This window comes from Miscanthus floridulus, chromosome 2, assembly GCF_019320115.1.
Source record: "Miscanthus floridulus cultivar M001 chromosome 2, ASM1932011v1, whole genome shotgun sequence".
In the NCBI taxonomy this organism is placed as follows: Eukaryota; Viridiplantae; Streptophyta; class Magnoliopsida; order Poales; family Poaceae; genus Miscanthus; species Miscanthus floridulus.
In genome coordinates, this window is record NC_089581.1 from 39,786,433 (window position 1) to 39,806,735 (window position 20,303).

Genomic DNA, 20,303 nt, shown 5'->3' on the forward strand with positions numbered 1-20,303 from the left:
CCGGCTTCCCCGATCGGCGTGTCCTTCCGTAACCGCTGCTCCCTTTTCCTTAAGTTGGAGAGGGGAGAGGGTTTTCGTTCCGTTCTTTTGCCCGTTCTTCATCTGCCGCCGCCTTCTCTCTTCCTTTTTGCCATGAGCATTCCTGAGAGCCACGGATGTTTCCAGGAAGGAGAGAGAGCGAGGGAGAAGAGAGGAACTCACCGAAATGTCGGACTGGAGGTCGTCCACCGTGAGGGCGTCGGTGCTGGAGGCGTTCGTCACGAAGGGGTTTCTGCCGCCACAGGAGGTGGCGCACTGGAGGGTCCCTAGGAAGGAGGAGTTCCCGCAACCTCGTCCCAACAAGGTGGTTTCTTTCCTTACCTTCCACGAGCATGGATTAGGATACCCCGCGCACTGGTTCTTGCGCGGGCTCCTCAACGAGTGGGGTCTGGAACTGCAGCACCTCAATCCGATGGGGGTGCTGCACATTGCTGGTTTTGTGACCGTCTACGAGGCTTTCCTTAGGATGGAGCCGCACGTGGATCTCTTCCGACTCTTCTTCTCCGGGAGAGCTATGACGGCGGGGAATTCGGCCAAGACCGCACCAGTGGGAGGGTTTGCTCTGTAGAAGAAGCCGAGCGTGGGGGGGTGTACCCCACATACTCCCCATGTGACTCCAACCGGGGTTGGCATGGGGAGTGGTTTTACATCCGGAATCCAACGGAGGCGCCATTTCCGGCGTTCACCGGTGGGAGCTCGGTGAAGCAAAAAAGTTGGTCATGGGGTTGCGCCCTCTTGGAGAAGCACAAGGTGGAGGCCATCGAGGAGGAGCTGCAGAAGCTCGTAAGGCTCGGCCTTGATGGGGTCCGGGTGTTCCACACCCTCTTCCGCTGCCGGGTTGCGCCGTTGGCGGAGCGGTCGCGACCCATGTGGATGTACGATGGCCAATCAGACCCAGATTGTGTGTCGCTGGAGGACCTGTCAAACAACGAGGTCTGGAGTCGCCTTGGTCGGGTGCTGCAGCTGAGACCCAAGGATACGGTTGCAGGGAAACCCATACCGTTTAATGCCTCGATCGTGTCTAACCTGGTATGATCCTTTATTTTGTTCGTGTTTCTTCCTCTGCTTTTGCTCTTTCTTCATCCCGAGGCATCCGTTCCGTAGGGGCTTGAAAGGTACAAGTCCTGGCCACACCTTCCTATGGGATCGGAGGGAAGGGCCCGGCAAGCCACCCAGAAGGAGGCGGCGGACGTCTAGAAGAAGAAGAAAACCAAGGAGGTTCGGCGGAAGGAACAGAAGAAGATGGAGGTCGCCCGGCCCATGAGGGCCGAGGAACGTAGGAGCGATGTCGAGTCAGAACTCGTGTCGGATGATCCTATGGATTTGGATGACATGATCTTCTCCGATGAGGAGGAGAGTCAGGAGGTCGCCGTGACCTCGGCGGCATCCGCTGGCGAGGAGCAGGAGGCCGCGCGGTGTGCGGAGGTTTCGACGTCGAGGAAGTGCGCTGCGAGTGCGGATGTCATTGGCGAATGAGCGGCGAAGCAAACGCGGTCACTGCGCCCTCGGTGGCGTTGCCAGCTCCGTTGTCGCCTGTGATGGACGCGGCCGAGCGAGCCGGGCGGCATGAGGAGCGGACTGGCACTCGTGTGCCGATGGGACTGGTCCCAACGCCTGGCTCGTAGCCAGAGGAGGCCCTGCCTGTCGTGGGTGTGGTCGAGCAGTCTGGCCGGTCTAAGGAGCAGACTAGCACCCGGGCGATGCGTGACCTGAGATTAGAGGATGCTCCATCCGCTGCTCCGGTCATGGAGTCCTGAGCCGGCGGTTGTAGTGACCTGCAGGCCGGGCAGGAGTCGGTCGGGACGACTCCACCCCCACCTAAAGCAAGGGGGCGCGGGTCATAGTCTTGGAGCAGCCCTCGTCCCATAGGTTCGTTGTCATCGGGACCTGCCTTTAGGATCATGCCGCTCACCTCCCGGTATGTTTACCTTTGTTGTTCTTTGACTTTTTGCCGGTCGAGTCTTTTTTGGAGTGTGACTCACCTGTATTTTCTGTCAGTGGCCGGGGGATGCCGGGGTTGAGCACCGCTCTGACCCCCGTGCAGGAGACTTGGAGACCTACCCTGTAGCGTTCCCTCCAGGGGGTGGTGCCCCCCGGGGCGGCTGCTGATAAGGTGGTGGTGGCGGCGTCGATGTTAGTAGTGAGCCCAATGCCGATGGTGGGGGTTGCGTCTGAGGTAACCCTCGCAGCCCCTCCTCCGCCGGTCATGGTGGAAGAGACAAGGGAGGGCGAGCTCCCTATCTCACTAGGTGGAGGGCCACACGGCTTATCCTTGCCGTCGGGGCTGAAGGCGCCAGAGGGAAGGGCGAGCGGGACGGAGTTGGGACGCCCGGCAGCATTCCACCTGGATGAGGTGGTGGAGATCCCATCTGATGACGAGGTGGACATCACAGCAGAGCCGCTGGTGTCACCGTAGGAGCTGGTGGTGTTGCCACGGGAGCTGGCGATGGCCTAGTTGGAGGCTAGGCCCTCCGACGGTTCATCGTAGGGTGACCTAGAGTGGCCCTGCCCTGAGGACCCATTGAAGGCGAGGTTCATCCTCTAGGATTCCTAGGAGCATCAGCTCTAGGACATTTTTGGGCAGTAGGGGCATGCCGCGGTGTCCGAGCTCACCAAGTTGTCCATGAAGCTTGAAAGCGCCCGAAAACAGGCTCAGTTCGCTCGGCAGTTATTTGAGGGCAACCTACAGCTCGCCGCGGAGGTGAGTTTCTAGTACTTGTCCTCAACCTTTGAATCTTTCGTTGGTTGTCTTTAGCATGCTTGTTTTTTTTGTAAGATATAAGGAAGATGTCATCCCGCAAGTCTTCCTTCCTCTAAGTGGAACACGCCCGGATGGCTGAACTCGAGCGCTGGGTAGAGTCTACTTGCCGTGAGTCCTAGGACCGGGCAGCCGAGGCAGCCGTGGCGTGGGTGGAGGGACAGCGTGTAGTGGAGCGAGCGACTGCTGCCGAGCAAGGGCTCGAGGCGACGAAAGCCCACCAAGCGGAGACTGAGGTGGAGTTGCGGGCATCCCTGGCGAGCACCAAGACGGCGCTTCAAGAGGCCTTGGCGGCCCTTGAGCTAGAGCAGAGTGCTTTGGTGTCAGAGCAGGTCACCTTGGAGTCAGCAAGGAAGGCCCTAGAGGCGAAGCGGAGGGCCCGGTCGGAGGTAGACCAGGAGGTGCTCATGCTCCGAGGCCGAGTGATGGAGATGGAGGAGGTGAACACCCGGCTATGCGCACAAGCGACTCGATAGGCGGAGGAGTTCTCCGCCCTTGAGAACTCTCACGCTGGTACGTTCCCTTTCTTTTTTTTGTTGCGTTGGTTTCTCTCTTTAGCCTGTTCCTGAGCTTGTCACCCTTCTTTCAGAGCTGGATAGAAAGGTGAAGGCGCTAGAGCAGGACCTAGAGACGACCAAGGCGACCCTTAGCCAAAACATAGAGGAGCTAGCCAAGTCCCATGAAGAGCGACATGCTCTTGAGGGGGACCTTGACCAGATCTACAACATTGCCCAGCTTGTCGTCTCGAAAATCTTTGGGTTGGTGCCGAGCACTAGCACGCCTGCTGCCTAGCTGGCGGAGGTCCTGGACGCAGTCAAGGACCTTGTCAGGAGCAGGCTGTTTTATAGGGCATCGGGGGTGCTGACCTCGGTGGCGATGTACCACCCGAATGTAGACTTTGCCACTATCTGCGACGGGTATGCTGAAGGCCTGAGCATGGAGGACATCCAGTCAATCGGGGAGAGCCTGCTACCGCACACGCAGTTGGTGTCGGAGCAAGTCTCCACCGAGTAGGTGATGGATGTTTGCCATGAAGACATGGCCCGAAGCATGCGTGAGGAGGCTACCTCCGAGCCTACAGATAGCACGGAGCCTGGTTCAGGGGGGGACATCGCCTTGGCCCCGATCGAGCCAAACGTCATGCTGTCGGGGAGTGAGCAGCCTACGCCTTCGTCGGTCGCGCCGTCAGCAAATGCCGCCGGGCCGGTTTAATACTTTGATAAATATAAGTAGTTAGTAAATGTAAGAAGTTTAAGTTCATGGGGGGGGAACCCCTGTGTAAAACGTTCATGTGTGTTTTAATGACTGCAATTGGTTTTTGTTTTTGTGATGGAGTTGCTCCATTCAGGGAAGCTTGTTCCCTTTCATTCCTTAGTTCTCCCTTACCATAATTTTGTTTTAAATTTCTTTCTCTCTCGTGCCTGCCCATTTGTTCCATAGGCTGCAACTTTGCGAGCTCGGGGCGTGGCTCGTGAGGCTCGGACGGTCATAGCCATAGGAAAAGGTGGGGTGCGATCAGTCGGAATGTTCTAAAGCAAAGTTACATAAGGTAAATTAAAGGAACAAAGTGCCCTTTTTTGGGTAGGAAGGAGTTTCTCTATATGAAAGTAAAAGAGTACTTAAGGTAAAAACAAAAACAGAGGGGTAGTAGAGCCCCCTAGTGGAGCCCCCGAGCGCCCCAAGCTGAAAAGTGTTTGGGTCGAGGTGCTTTTATAGGAGCGTTCACTAAGTAAAGGTAAGACTAAAACTTAGGAAAAGAAGAAATAACATAACTGTTCCAAGGTCTTCGGAGAGAGCGTCGTCGTCATTGTTCTTCAGTCGGTAGGCTTCCAGTCAGATCACTTCAGTCGTCTGGATCCTTGCCCGCTGCGCCCCTTCCTTTGGTTGTTGCTTCCTCGCCTTTTTCTTCCTTTGGCCTACCGGCTTACCTCAGCAGGCGCTTGACGAGCTGGCAGTCCTTGTAGAGGTGTTTGACGGGGTAGTCGTGGTTGGTGCACGGGCTCTCCATGAGATCATGGAAGTGGCCCAAAGGGTCTTGCTGGGGATGTGAGCCTGCGTGATCGGCCGCGGCAACCAACATGAAGTTAGCCGGTTGGCGGTGATCCTTTCTGTTCTTTTTCCCCTTTGTGTGGAGGGCCCTCGTCTTGATCCTAGCGCTTGGCCTTACCTTTGCCATGGCCTCTGTTGAAGCATGGTGGGAACAACGCTTGCTAGAGGTGTTGGACAAAGGTCCGTGGTCCTAGGCGGTTAGGGCTAGGACTCCGGTCGACGTTGCGCGTGTCTTGGTTTGGCCTGAGCCACGCGTAGATAGGTGGTCGGCATGGGGTGGTTGTCAAGTCGAGGTGAGGTGCCACTGTGGCTTCCTGTGCCGCACTCTGTGGTTGTTGTGGTGATAGGGTGTAGTGCCCCATCTGCTGCGTCCCTGTTCCCTAGTTGGGGAGCGAGGTCGTGAGTCGGCGTCGCTATATAGAGTACTTTGCCTATTGAACGACGGCGGTCTCTAGCAGTGCCTAGAGGTTCTAGTGGATTGCCTGTTCGTGAGGGTCGTTTGGCTCGGACAGGTCGCGTAGGATCATTACCACGGCGGCAACGTTTTGACTAGCCTAAGCGAACTGCGAGGGATTAGTCCCCTGAACCAGGATGTTGCGCTAGGGCTGACGAACGCGACCCCAAGCATCGTTTGCCGGTCTATTTGCACGGGGCACAGCGTGGTGCACCGAGCGTGCTAGTGCAGTCGGTGGCTGATGCAGCCATCGTTGTCGCAATTCCTCCCCATGCTCAGGTGTGAGCTCAGGGGGTCTCCGCTTGAGGGCCTAGAGGGGCATAAGTCCATGAGAACTCCGCTTCTGTCGATGGGTGTCCCAGAGGGTCCGCCAAGGCGCACTCCCAGGATGGATGATGGCTAGGTGCCATGTCATTGATGCTGGAGCCATCACACTCGCCATCGTCATCCATGAGGTCGAAGAAATAGGTGGGAGCATAGCTCGCCATTCCCATGAATTCGGATGCGAGAGGGGACGGCGCGAGCATCCTTCGGAGCCCTCGGGCATATGTGTCCATGGAAGACGCGAGGCCATAGGGGAACTAGCCGTACGGTGGTTGCATTAGGGACAACGGGGTTCCGCCAGGTAATCGGCGGAAAATAGAGAATAGTGAGTACATAACAGCGTGTATATTACTCACAGTGGGGTTTGAGCAGAGTGTTTGCTTGGAATGAAGCGCAGATGCCGCGCCATCGAAGTTGTGCTTCCCAGAGTCGATGGAGGACGTCCCTCCGATGGGTGCCGGGTCACGAGCCTCCTCGCGGAGGTGGAGTACACCAAGTTGGTCGGCGATGAAGTTCTGGCTTCTGAAGAGGAAGGCCTAGGATGGTGCGAAGATGGGTGGAACCCACGTCCCGGTGAGCGAGAGTGTGGGGAACTCCAATGAGCCGAAGCGAATCGTATCGCCCGAGTCCGTCGGGATGAGGGTGGCGGAAAAGTGGGTCATCTGATGACCAAAAAGTGTTGAACGTACAGCATCTTCCCCATGGACGGCGCCAACTATCGGTGCAGAAAGTGACCAACTAGTGAATATTTGTAGTTTTGCTGTACGTTGTGATCGAAGGTGGCCTAGCACTCAATGACATAGGATTTATATTGGTTCGGGCAACGTGCCCTACGTCCAGTCGTGGTCGGTCGGTGACTTTATTCCTGAGCCCAGGTGCTCGAAGTTTGTAGTGGGGTTACAAACAAGAGGAAGAAAGATGGGGTGTACAAGAGGTCCGGTTGGCTCCAACCGAAAGGGCCAAGAGTGATAGGAACTTCTCTATGAGCTAGGTGTTCGAGCATGTGCTTGCGGTCGAAACTTGGTGGTTCTACGGTTGTGAGGTGTCGATGTCGATCTAAGGAACTCTGGCCTCCTTTAATCGGTCCCCTTGTTGGAGGGAGCGCATCCCCTTTTATAGATGAAGGGGATGGTTCTACAGGTGAAAGAGAGAGGGTACGGATGTCTTTAAGCCTTGCTGCCCACGCTGATAGGATTGAATAATGGTAGGCGCTCCTAACACTGTTGATGTCGTTGTAGAATGTCAGATGCACACGGGAGGTCATGCTATCTTCTTCAGGAAGGATGGATGCCGGTACCTGCAAATACTATTTGATGTCTAGTGGCATGTGAGGAGTCACGCTATGTTCACCCGGTATGGTAAATCCTGGTGCCCATACCACGATCGATGTCCAGAGACACATGGGGGGCTTACCATATAGGAGTTTTAGTGGCCCCTACAATACTATAGGGGGAGATGTCAGTGCCTACAATACTATTTGTATCATGGTGGCTATAAAGTACTATTTCATGTAGGGTATGGTCCCTGGTACAGTGGTTTTGACTTGTGAGCCTTGCCTTTCTCCGCACGTCTTCTAGTTCCTATCGAACGGGGCGCCCCGATCGGATGGCTCTAGTCGGCTCTGAGTGCGCCGATCGAAGAAGAGCGGTGAGCAGGGTTCCCACGAGCCCCGGTCACAGGGTCAGAGTCAGAAGTAGGGCTAGGGGCAGGCCTTCCGATTGGAGGTTGGCTAGAGCCCGAATCGAGCGATTTGGTCGGATAGGTGGGCCGAAGTAGCCAACGAGCGGGCATTGTTCTTCTTGGGCCTGGCCTTCCGGTCGGTTGCTGGACCGCCCCTTGCCCTGTTGTTTTTAGACTTTTGGGCCAAGCCTTGGCGCAGAAGCCGGTCCCCGAGAGACCCCGGGTTTATGGACCCAACATAACCAATCACAAGATGAATACTTAATCAACCACCAGGAGAATACCAAAGGGCAAGAGACAATAAATTTTTGTCTTGAGGTTCACGTGCTTGCCGGCACGCTAGTCCCTGTTGTGTCAACCAACACTTGGTGGTTTGGTGGCTAAGAGGTGTTGCACGAACCTCATCCGCATAATTGGACACCGCAAGAACCTACCCACAAGTGAGGTAACTCAGTGACATGAGCAATCCACTAGAGTTACCTTTCGGTGCTCTGCCGGGGAAGGCACAAGACCCCTCACAATCACCACGATCGGAGTCGAAGACAATCACCAACCTCCGCTCAACGATCCTTGCTGCTCCAAGCCATTTAGGTGGCATCAACCACCAAGAGAAACAAGTGAATCCCACAGCGAAACACGAATACCAAGTGCCTCTAGATGCAATCACTCAAGCAATGCACTTGAATTCTCTCCCAATCTCACAATGATGATGGATCAATGATGGAGATAAGTTGAAGGGCTTTGGCTAAGCTCACAAGGTTGCTATATCAATGCAAATGGCCAAGAGAGTGAGCTTGAGCTGGCCATAGGGCTTAAATAAAAGCCCCCACGAAATAGAGCCGTTGGCTCCCCAGTCCACTGAAAAACGGAACGACCAGACGCGCCGGTTAGATCGACCGGACGCTAGACCCCAGCGTCCAGTCACGTGATGTGTGCCACGTGTCCCCTGCTTCAAATGCTGATCGCCTGATCTCAACAGTCATCAGTACATTTAAGTTGTGACTAGACGCGCTGCTTCGAAGTGACCAGACATTGGACCTCAGCGTCCGGTCGTTTCCAGTAAGCTTCCATTTGTGAAAAATCACGACCGGACTCACCCAGCGTCCGGCCACTCGATGTCTCCTCTATACGCTGCCATGTCAGCAGGACCGGATGCACCCCGTCAGTGTCCGGTCACTAAATGCCCCAGCATCCGGTCAAAGACTGACGCCAGCGTCTTCACGCTTCCACTGACCGGACGTGTCGGTCCTACCGAGACCAGCGTCCGGTCACTTATAGTGGCCTTTGTCTTTTTTCTATAGTGCATTGGTGAGTCAGAAGCGGGTGTCATTCCTCCTCGACTAGGCCTTCTGATCGGAGATTGGATTACCCTTCTGGCCTATCGTTTAGGTTTTTGGGCCAGCCTATGAGTTGCGCGTTGTTCGCAACATTGTCTACTGGGCCAAGCCTTTGTTGGGAAGCTGGTCCATGAGGGACCCCGAGTTTATGAACCCGACATCTTGTTCCTCACCCAAATCACCACCAAGCAAGTTGTCCTCATCCATCCATTCCTCTTGGCGACACTTGCCTGCCTGACGCCTAGGATCCCAACCTGCAATCCTAGCTTCTGCAACTACCCTCGCAAAGGATTTGGAAAGTGGGAGGGGCTTTGGTAGAACCCTAACCCAGCGAGTTGTGTAACCAAAATGGCGGACCTCATCAAAACAAGCAGGATATCGAGACTTAAGATCCAAACATCCCTTGGGTATCCAAAACCAACCCGGGCCTAGCCCACTCGGAGTCCAGGAGTGGTGAAAGCGTGTGTCCAGGTGGCCATTCAGGATAGGATAGAATTTGTTTGCATCTTCCTACTTTGGAACAGAAAAAGCACACCCCTGTTCGACGCTTTGATCCCCAATTTGCTGAAGTTTTGCCACATTGGCCATCAATGATTCTAAACTATCATGGGCTTGAGCAAGTTCCTCCATATGACGATCAGAATCAACAAACAAATTCTGCTTAATTTCATCCTCCACTCATAATTTATGAGCCAGTTTCCCCCTTTGGTCGATGGTTGATAACCCGATGAATCCACTTTCCAACCCTGAAATTGAGCTGGAATCATGGTTAATTGATGCGGGGCACCCTTGCCCAATCGCAAACTCTCTGAAATAGATGGCCAAATAGGATCAAAATGGCTTAATCCACCTTCAATCCTATGAGGTAGAGTAGATTCTCGAACAAGAATTGCTCCAGAGGATTGAGGAGAAGCCTCCCTAGCTCCCTCATCTGGAAGTATGAATCCTGATAAACGACTCGAACGCCGGTGTTGAGATGTGATGAGATTGGCTCCATGCACAAAACCATGGCCTTTAGTCACTTTTAGTCACTAGAACCAAACATGAGTGACTAAAGTTTAGTCACTAGTTTTAGTAGCTAAATTTTAGTCAAGGGGAAACAAACATGCACTAAGGTTGTCCACTTATTTCCTTATTTCTAAAATGCTTTATAGCTTTTTAAGGGTTGCAATGAGGTGGTTGCAGCCAGGGGCGGACACAGGGACGTTGTTTACAAATGTACAAGCGATATCTTTTGCAAAACAATTGAAGTTAGGGCTTGTTTGGTTTCCCCTGCTAAAGTTAAGTTTAGCTACTAAAGTTTAGTCACTTTAGCTACTAAAGTACCAAACAAACTGACTAAAAATGGACTAAAGTAGTTTAGTCACGTTAGTCACTCAAGAGTAGCTAAAAGTGGGCTAAAGTGCCTAGTGGACAAATGATGCCCCTTATTATTGGGGGGCCCCCATGTGCATTCATTAGGGGTAGTTTGGTCTTCGTTGAACTGCTTTAATGATCTTTAGTCACTTTTAGTCACTAGAACCAAACAGGGTGACTAAAGTTTAATCATTGGTTTTAGTAGCTAAACTTTAGCAAGGGAAAACCAAATAGGACCTTAGTAGGCATAATACATGCATGTACACTTGTAATTAGATCAGATCAGAATACAAAAAGTAATTTAGGGTTTGGGTGCTCGGTTTCGTATGGCAGAAAGTGAAGAAGACCAAGGGCTAGGTGCACCTGGTGGTGCTCGTTGTTGGCGAAGAGCTGGAAGAAGACCTGGGGCAGTGGGCACCTGCCTGCTTGTATATATGGCCATGCAGCCCGAGCCTATTGGCCTGGCCCAAGCCTGGCCTGGCCCAAAGGTAAGCGGGCCTAGGCTGACATGGCCTGAAGGAGCAGGCCATGCCTGGGCCTTACCCCAGGCACATGGGCTGGCACGGCACGGCCTGCTCCTATACCGTAGGCCCATTGGCGGCCCGACCTCCCCCCTCCCCCTCCTCACTCCTCCTCCCTTGCCCATGGCCCAGCGCAGCCCACGCGCTCCCCACTGTCCCCGGCCTGCCTCCCCCCCCTCATATATAAGCGGGCACACCTGCGGCGGCTCTCCCTCACGCCTCACCCTGAATCCTAGTGCCTATGCGCGGACGCCCCCTCCCCTTCCCTCACGTGACCTCTCCTCTCCTCGCAGCACCGATGGCCGAGCGTGGACGCCGACGCCCCCTGCCCCTCCCTCTCCTCATGTGACGCCACTGCGAGAGCGAGCGTGTCGGCCCCGAGCTCCGCCCCGACGTAGATCCAGTGCCATGACAAGCTCGCCAGCGGGCGACGGCCACTGCCATCTCCAGCCTCGCGCTGCCTCCTTCCTCGATCCCGCCTCCACCAGATTTACGACGCCCGTCGTCCTCCTCACCATCCCTCGCCTCCGCGGCGGCGCTGGATCTTCGCCGTGGATCTGGCCACGCTGGGTCTTCTCCACCGTGGATCTGGCTCCCCACCCTTGCCTCGACGCTGGCGTGGCGCCTCCTCCCCGTCCCTGCCTCCCTTCCTCCCTCACTCTCCCTTGGCGGCGCGCGGCTAGGAGCGTGCGGGCGGGCAGATCCGGTGACTCCATCCCTTCCTTGTTTTCTCTCCTCTCCATCTCGCTCACCCCTTCTTCATCTCCTCCTCTCCATCGCTTGAGGGAGGGCACCGCCTGCGCAGCTCCTGCCCTCGAGATCTAGAGCTCCGCCGCTCCCAGCCCTGGCGGCCACCTCCTCCTCGCCTCCCCATGTGGCCGCTCAGTGGGCCTCGGGCTAGCACGGCCTGTGAAAATGGCCATGCTTCTCGAACCGGCCTGACACGGAAATCGGCCCATAGGGCCGTGCCTGGGCCGAAGGCTAGGCCCGTGGCCCTGTGAGGCACACAGCCCGGGAGGCACGGCACGCCATGCCGGCCAGTTGGCTACCGGGCCCGTGCCGTGCTGTGCCAGGCCGGCCTGTTGGCCATCTATGCCTGCTCGTAGGCTGTGGGCGGCTGCAACCTGGGCACCTGGCGTAGTCACTGCCGAGGGTGGGATAACGGAAGAAGTAAAGGCAGTGTTGCTGACGTCAGGTCCCTGTTGGGCCGTTTGCCCCTCTCCATCCACATAAACAGCCGTGACGTCTAACATGTCATGTTTTAATGTTTTAGTATTTTATAAAAAAATCGAGACCGGAAATATGATACTCTCTCTATCCATTAAAAAAATACAATTTTAACGTAGTGTCATGTTTTAATGCTTTAGTATCTTAAATTTAACTAATTATAAATAAAATGATATTAATATTTATAATATCATTAGATAGATTACGAAATGTATTTTTTAATAAATTGATTTAGAGCCATAAATATGAATATCATTTACTGAAAACTTAATCAAGCATAAATTACTTTAACTGACACGTAACATATAGTTACATTCGTTTTTTTAGAACCACACGATTCCATTAACCTTGTGAACAAAGTGCGGTAGAGTACGGAGACCGAAAACGACCATCCTCTTGACAAAAACTACCAACTCTAGCTAATTCATGTGCTACTGTGTTATAAGAACATGGAGCAAAGGAAACTTTGGCTTCAGTGAACTCCTCAGCCAGTGGCGGATGCACGATGCGGGATAAGAGGGGGCTAAAACAATGGAGATGTTGATTTACATGAAAATTTAATGGTGAAATCAAGCTTTTGCTACAGTGATTAGGCTTGAAATCAAGAACTTAGGGGGGGCTGGAGCCCCCCCAGCCCCCCCTGTGGATCCGCCACTGTCCTCAGCGAGCATCTACTTAAGTTCATGCAGGAGCCCTCCCATTGATGACAATCTGAATTCAGTGGCATGCAGAGCCTTAACGGTCGTCATGGCATCTGTTTCAAGTAGCATCGTGTGTATGCCTAGACTCTGCGCTGCCTTCACTCCTCGCATGCATGCCATCAGTTCAATTTGCCATGCCTCCAGCGCATTTCTAATCTTTCCTGCCCCTGCTTGAATGACTTCCCCTTCATCATCTCTTATGACATAACTAAGGCCTTGTTTGGTTTCCATAAGTCAGGTGACTAAAAACCAGTGACTTATAAGTCATACCTGTTTGGTTGTAGATGACTTATAAGCTCATGCCTGTTAAGTGAAAGGTTTAGGCCCCACACGGAAAAGGGTGGCTTATAAGTTTTAAGCAGGGGTGAACCAACTTATTTCTTATAAGCAGGGGTGACTTATAAGTTGGTGGTGTTTGGCAAAATCAGTCACTTATTTCCCTTTTTAACTTATAAGTAGGTGACTTATTTGGAACCAAACAGACCCTAAGCTCAACAAGCAATTTCCATTTGTGTACAAGAAATTGTTGTTGAGGAATAGTGCATGAGAGAGGCATGCAGACTCCAGACTCTAGTGACGTACAGTTCAGACCGTGGCGCGCTGCGCGTGGGAGTGGGCGGCGTCGGACCCAGTGGCGCAGGCATTGGACCCTTGGGCGCTCGGGTCCGGCCTAGTGGCGCGGTGCAGCGCTAGTAGCAGCGGTAGAGGGAAGGCCTCGCGCGCGACTCCGGACCGTGGGGTCTCGTGGCCTCAGATCGTCGTGGCAGGGTCCTGTTGGCGCGTAGGCAGGCGAGGCGCGCAACGAAGGCACTTTGGACCCTTGCGGGCGCGCTCAGGACTCTCGGCCTGTTCGCTGGTTGGTTTCTAGGCTGATAAGCCCAGCTGGTGTTGGTTGTTGTGTGAGGAAAACACTATTGGCTGGTTGATAAGCCCTGGCTGAAACCAACAAGCGAATAGGCTGTCTGTCCTCCGCGGGTCCGATCGATGGATGCAGGAGCGCAGGGGCTGTGTGGCCACGCCTAGCTCGCTGGGAAGGAGATTCGAACCTTGAGTTGGTTCGGATGGTCTAAGCCGACCAGGTCCGGAGGGATTTTCCTTCTCTGGATCGTTACTGGATCCCTCCAGATCCTAGAAGAAGATAGTACGGTTGCCATAGAGATGGTCCGGTCCGGTTCCACGCAGAAGATAGCACTGTTCTTCAGTAACTGTTGGGATCTAACGGGCACGCTTGAACATAGGGACACGTGGCATGATTCGAGAGTCTGGACCTCACTGTAGATGGTCCAGAACCTAGGTCCGGACTTTCCTAAGTGCATAACGGCTATAACTTTTTAAGGGCTCTATAAATATAGTTAGGACGTGTTTGGCTTACTGTCTTGGTCATTCTTACATGTGATAGCATCCTTTGAGCTAAGCCAAATCTCTCCCACTCATCTCCTTGCTTGATAGTGAAAACCAAAGTGAGATTGAGTGATTCCAAGTGTATTTGCTTGAGTGATTGCATCTAGTGGCACTTGGGGATCGATTTGCTATGTTTTTCTTATTACTCTTGGCGTTTGCCGACGCCTAAATGGCCTAGAGCAGCGGAGTTGTGGCAAGAGTTGGTGATTGTTATTGGCCACCTCCCGGTGATTGTGAGGGGTTCTTGTGCCATCTCCGGCGGAGCGCCAAAGACAACTTTAATGAATTGCTCGTAGCTTGTGGATCCCCATCTTGTGTTGGTTGTGTGGCACCCGATCGCGAGTTAGGCATGTGATGCCTATTAGCGCGTGTACCTCCAAGTGGGTGAATCGCTACAATGAGGACGTAGCTTGCCGGCAAGCAAGTGAACCTCAGGGATAAATCATTGTGTCATCATTGTCTCCGGGATACTTATTGTGTTTGATTGTAATCTCTTGCCACGGTGGTATAAACCTCAATACCTCTCTTGTATTTACTTTCTTAGTGTAGCTAAGCTCTTAGTATAACTAGTTTTGAGAGCTAGCTTGTGTCTTGTTAGTTTGGTTAGTGATGCTCTTTAGTTAGTCTTTAGAGTTCACTAACTTAGAGAGTAGTGACTTAACCATTGTGTGAATTAGAGATCATAGCTATAACACCCTAGTGTTAAGCTTGCATTCTAGCACTTGCATTGCATGAGCATAAGCATCATTGATACATTTGCATTCATGAGCATGAAATGATACATTGTCTAGTTGATATGTTCATAAAGTGTTTAAATTGCCTTGTGAATGTTCAATGATCATGCTTGGTAATGCAAGTGGGTGTTATTTGGTTACCAAAATAACTTAGACACACTTAGGATGAAAAATGGAACCTAGTTTATATTCATGACTTGGTCCAAAATTGCTTCTAAGTGTTGGTATTGCTAAAATTATCATTATCATGCTAGTTGTTTGACCTATCTTGACTAACTACTTAGAGAGCTTGCATGATAGTGGACCCTAAATAAAAGTTGTAGTCTAGCTCATGTAGAACAAACTTTGTTTAAGGGTCCAGAGCTGAATCAGTGCCTGAGTTAGTCAAATAGGGCTCCCAAAAATCAACTTCATGCTGTTTTGGAACTCCAAAAATTTGGCTAAGTCATAGCTGACTTTCAGTTTCCATGTAGCCATCTTTGGGGATTTTTAGTTTGCAAACCAATTTGAATTTGACAAAACTTCTTTAAGCGAAGTTGTAGTACTCTTATAGCTCTACAATTTGGTGAAGTTGGTTGATCAAATCACTGCACATATTAGGAGATATAGTGGGGAGAAAATTGTGTTTCGGGCGGTTTTCATCAGGCCTGAATCGGCCTTTGCCGATTCAAAACTTCTTTAAGCAAAGTTGTAGTACTCTTATAGCTCTACAATTTGCTCCCTCTCTCTCTCTCTCTCTCTCGCTCTCGCACAGCGCCGAAGCGAAGGCGACCGCGCCACGCCGTCGTCGAGCGTTCGCCGACCGAGCTTGCCACCCATGTCGCACCACCGCCTGATTCATCTCACCCATAGCTCCACCGTGTCGCCCCCTATCGCATCGACCCAATAGCAACGCCATTCGAGCACAGGTAAAGCTCCTAGGGCCATCGCCGAGATCGCCATGGCCATAGTGCGCTGCCGAGCTTGAGCTCGCCGTGGCCAAGCCACCTCATGCCTGCACTGCTCCCTCTCTCTTATGTTCCATAGTCGCTAGGTCTAGTGGATGCTATAGCCGCTGGCCTTTGGCCAATGCCAGCCTTGCCGGAGATAGGACGTGCACCGCACCGCCGTGAACTGGCCGCACCGCCACCATGCACGCCACCATGGCCATGCTCGCCTAGTCCCCTTCCTCTCTCACTTTTAAGTGTTAGAGCATAGCCTTAGGACGGTGAAGCTCAAAAGGAAGATGGGTGACTAAGGCCGTCACCCGGCTCATCGAAACGCAGCAGCGCCGCCGTGGTGCTCACGCCGTCGTGCCGCCATGCACGCGGCCGTGCCTCATCAGCGTCTCCGCGAGCCTAAACCCTAGCCCTAGAGCTCTGCCTAGCACCCAGGAACCTAACCCTAAACCCTAGCTGCCGTTTCCGCAGTCGGATATGGCGAGCCACGCGAGCACGCCGCCTTGCAGCACTGCCGAGCCGCCATTAGTGCTGCTGCCCTAGCTAGAGGCTGTAATAGCTCCAACCGTCTATACCACTGGATGCGGGATGACGAGGCAAAGCTAATAGTAGTGACCGCGTCGCTGGAGACCTCGCAGTCGGCGAGCTCTTCGCCGGTCAAGCCGCGTCTCTACCTTGTGTGTGTGACAAGTGGGGTCGGGTTGACCTTCCTGGCAAGCAAACATTTCATTCCCATTATTTTAATAATGCATTGTTGGTTTTTGAAGTTAAGAAGAAACAATTTTGATGGATAATTTCAGTTGCATGGATATGATCATACATGGAAATAGGACGAGACTCAAGGGTGGTGCTGCTCTCTGCCTGCTGCCACGCTGCTGTTGCTCCTCTCTTCTTGCCGACACAACCAAGGTGAGTTGGAATGTATTTCCAGGTTTTCATAAAACGAGTTTCAGGTAGCAAAAGAAGAACCGAAATACAGTTACCATGTAGTATTTCAGTATCAATGCATCAACTATTCTATTGAGAAGTAGGCTTCACTTGTTTTCATGAAACGAGTTTCAGGTAGCAAAAGAAGGAGCTGCTCTATTGCAGTCCCATGTGCCTGATTGCTGCTAGCCTCGATTGAGAAGTAGGCTTCACTTGTTTTTTTCATGAGAAAATAGAGGTCTTCAGTAGTAACACTTGTCCTGCGCATCACACTATCACCGATATATTATACTGAATCTGGCACTTCAGAAATAATTGCTTTACCACTTTATTGCTTGGTAGCAAACTGAATAACTGGTGTATCAAAATGTTTTCTCTACCGAAATGTGTAAGCAGACCACTGAGATGCAGTGTTGCTTGTATTTATGTGGGACTGCAGTAAGGAGCTTGCACTAAGAAACTGCTCGCAGACAGGTTGCTGCTTCCGAGAGAGGATGGTGGTGCTTGTTCCTTGATTGTTCGAGTAGCCAGCTAGGCGTGTTGGATTGTACCTGGATCTGTATTTGCTGGATTGGAGCTGATTAAGGATGGGTTGTATGCACTAGCCTGCTCAACACACGGTCTACAGGTAAGCCGTTCGATGAAATGCCCTTAAACTCACCCTAATAGGTTCTGTGGTGGTTGTTCCATGGCCTACATCAGTGGAGGACTCGGGGTTTCCCCTCCTTCCAGTTTTCAGCTAGTCGTGTTCACTGAATTTTGCTGTTACATTTCTGACAGTTTGTACTAAACCTTTCATTGGATGCCTTTAAGGGCTTCAAATTGTTATGAAAAGGAAGCTGGTGTCAGTCCAGACGAGCCCCAAATTAAGATTTGCCTAGATCAGTGAGACGCAACGCAAGTGGTGTATTTTGCACATGAATTTTTATTTTGCTGCATTATTTGTATTGCCTTAGAATGTTTCTGAAACCAGCAAGAGATTTGTTAAAATGTTTGTTCCATGTTGGGAACTCACGATTTTTTCCTAACTTCAACTGAAAGCAGTCAGAAGTTTGGCTAATAATACTCCGAAATCTTCTACATGGCCTATTCTTTTCCCCATTGGAAATATATTTAATTGCCGTCTCATTTTATTTTCCTTCTGTATTCTTTTCCCATTGACAATATATTTTATTGGTTGTTTGATTTGTATTATAAAATGTCACTATAGCGTTAGCACGGGCATATACTAGTATGTTTAATATTCCAAATTAGACATTCGATGTAACAGAGACTAAAAATTAGTCCTGGGTTGGAAGGCAAGTATTAGATCTAATACCATTGTAAAATACAGCCCACACTAATTTTCCATGTGTAATTCTGAAACACTGTTTGGATAACCGGTATCAAATAAAATAATACGGCTGGTTTGCACGGTAGGCGGAAAATAAAAATCGCCTCGAGAGGCAATTATTTTTTTTCCGACGGATATCGGGCACCGCAGAGACAGCGAAGGCGAGGCGATCGGCCAAACTCCGCGTTGTCTTCTCGGCCACGCCCGCCCCGACTCCATCGTCTTGCCGGCGATGTCGTCGAGCGAGCTGCCCGGCCCCGATGGTCGGCGGAGGCGGAGCGATCTGCAGGCCCTCGGCCGCTCGGTCTCTACAGCGGTGTGGACGAGCGAGCAGCTGTCGGTGGTGGCATCCTGGCCGGCGCCAGGGCCTTGCCGTCGCCGCGTCAAGCCTCCGGAGCCTGCAGCGGCTGCGAGTCGTCCAATCGACACGTGAGCGGGCGGCGCCGGCTCGCTTGGCGCTGCCGATGATGCGCTTCTCGCAGCCGCTGCACCCTCACCGCCGGGTCCCACCGCCGAACTTTAGCGTTTTTGGGAACTAAACAAGCACTACGTGTCCAAACAGCCCCTTAGCTGGTTTTACGTGTCGCTAAACTTTAGCGTGTCGGATACGTACCCGTAACCGTAACTGATAAGCGATAACAGACTCTTGGCCAAATTAAAACCCCTTCCTTCTCCGCCGCCCAGACCCCAGATCAGTCGGAACGCCGTCCTCCCAGCTGACCTCGATCCCTCCGAGATGTTGCCACCGACTAGGGAGCAGGCAGCGGGATCTGCCACTTCTTCACCCGGCAGCGCTACGCCGGCGACGGGAGCGAGTCGTCCGGGCGTCGCCGCCGCCGCAGGGGCGACGACCTACAACAAGAGGAGCCACGTCGACGCCTTCGGCAGCACCGACGACTACGAGGAGATGTGCTGCCTCGGCAAGGGCGCGTTCGGCGCCGTCGCCAAGGCGCGGCACCGCGTCACCGGCGAGACCGTCGCCATCAAGCGCATCACCGAGCCCGACGGCGGCGGTCCCGAGGAGCTGCTGCGGGAGGCGCGCCTACACGAGGCGTGCGGGGGCCACCCGTTCATCGTCGGCGTCCACGGCCTCGTGCGCGATCCGGCCACCACGGAGCTCCGCCTCGTCATGGAGTGCGTCGGTGGGCCAAGCATCAAGAAGTTCCTCCGTGCTCAGCCCCGCCGCGGCGGCCTGCCGCTCCCGGAGGCCACGGTGCGCACCATCATGTGGCAGCTGCTGACGGGCGCCGAGAAGATGCACGAGGAACGCATCATCCACCGCGACATCAAGCCCGACAACATCCTCATCAGCGACGATGGCAAGGCCGTCAAGATCTGTGACTTTGGGCTCGCCATGTCCATGTCCGAGGCGTCAACGTACGAGCCGGACGGCACGCTGTGGTACATGGCGCCCGAGGTGCTGCTGGAGAAGCCCGACTGCGACGCGCTCGTCGATACCTGGTCGCTGGGATGTGTCATGGCTGAGCTCATCAATGGCCAGGTGCTATTCGAGGATGGCCGCGACGAGGAAGGACAGGCCCGCTCGATCTTCGACGTGCTCGGCTACCCAGACGACAGTACTTGGCCGTGGTTCTCGTCCACGCCGTTCGCCACCGAACTGCTGCCGATACTAGACGACGTGCATCATGACAACCACTTACGCAAGATGTTCCCTGAGGCAGTGCTGTCCCAGCAAGGATTCGAGGTCCTTAATGGCCTCCTGACGTGCAACCCCGACAAGCGGCTCACGGCGACCGCCGCGCTCAAACACCCATGGTTTGCCAAGGTTGACGCGATGGAGCTGCTCAGGAACGAAGAGGTGGAATCGGCGTTGCCCAAGAAGCAGCTGCTCGTCGCTCCACTGCTCCAGCGGTGTGTGTAACCTGATGAAAGAGTCCTTCGATTTTTGGATGTAAAGAACTAAAGATCTGATCAGTCTATTCAAACGAGCAGGTCATGTAATCGCTTATGTAATGTTGAGACGTACTGTAAATTGCATTATCATCGAATCGATTTCTGAGAAGAAATTTACTGGTCCTTTTGTCTGTGCTCTGCCGTGAACATCTCAGCTGAATCTACAGCATCTCTGAATTTTGGTAGTCCAGATTCCTGAATCGAAACAATATGTACATGCCGTTCTGTTGTGTATATATGCATATAATAGTAGTACCAGATTCATTGGTGACGGTGTCTGCTGGCAAGCAGCGATATGGGTTCAGACACCCGAACATCGATGCTTTTATCACGCTTTAAAAACATGATTACATAACATAACAGCAATCATATAGATCAAAACTCTGTATTCAAATTGCGCTCAACAGATTTCTGGAACTTCTGTATTCAAAATTGCGCTCAACATATTTCTGAAACTTCTGTAACGCAGAAGTTACTGAATTTGAGTTTTTGTAATTCAAACATTCAGTTAGATGTGTTCTTCCAGAATGAATGGCTGCTGAACATGGACAACACTTTGCAGTTCTGCAGACAGCATGTGGTGTCGATCTGCTTCAGTTTAGCACATTCT

General features: G+C 52.6%; 1 protein-coding gene across 1 annotated transcript; it reads left to right on the plus strand.

Moving 5' to 3' along the window:
- The first annotated feature begins 18,515 nt into the window (after positions 1 to 18,515).
- LOC136536389 (putative cyclin-dependent kinase F-2) lies at positions 18,516 to 19,661 on the plus strand. The gene has a single exon (XM_066528700.1). The coding sequence runs from the start codon at positions 18,516 to 18,518 to the stop codon at positions 19,659 to 19,661; it is 1,146 nt and encodes a 381-aa protein (XP_066384797.1).
- The last annotated feature ends 642 nt before the right edge of the window (positions 19,662 to 20,303 follow it).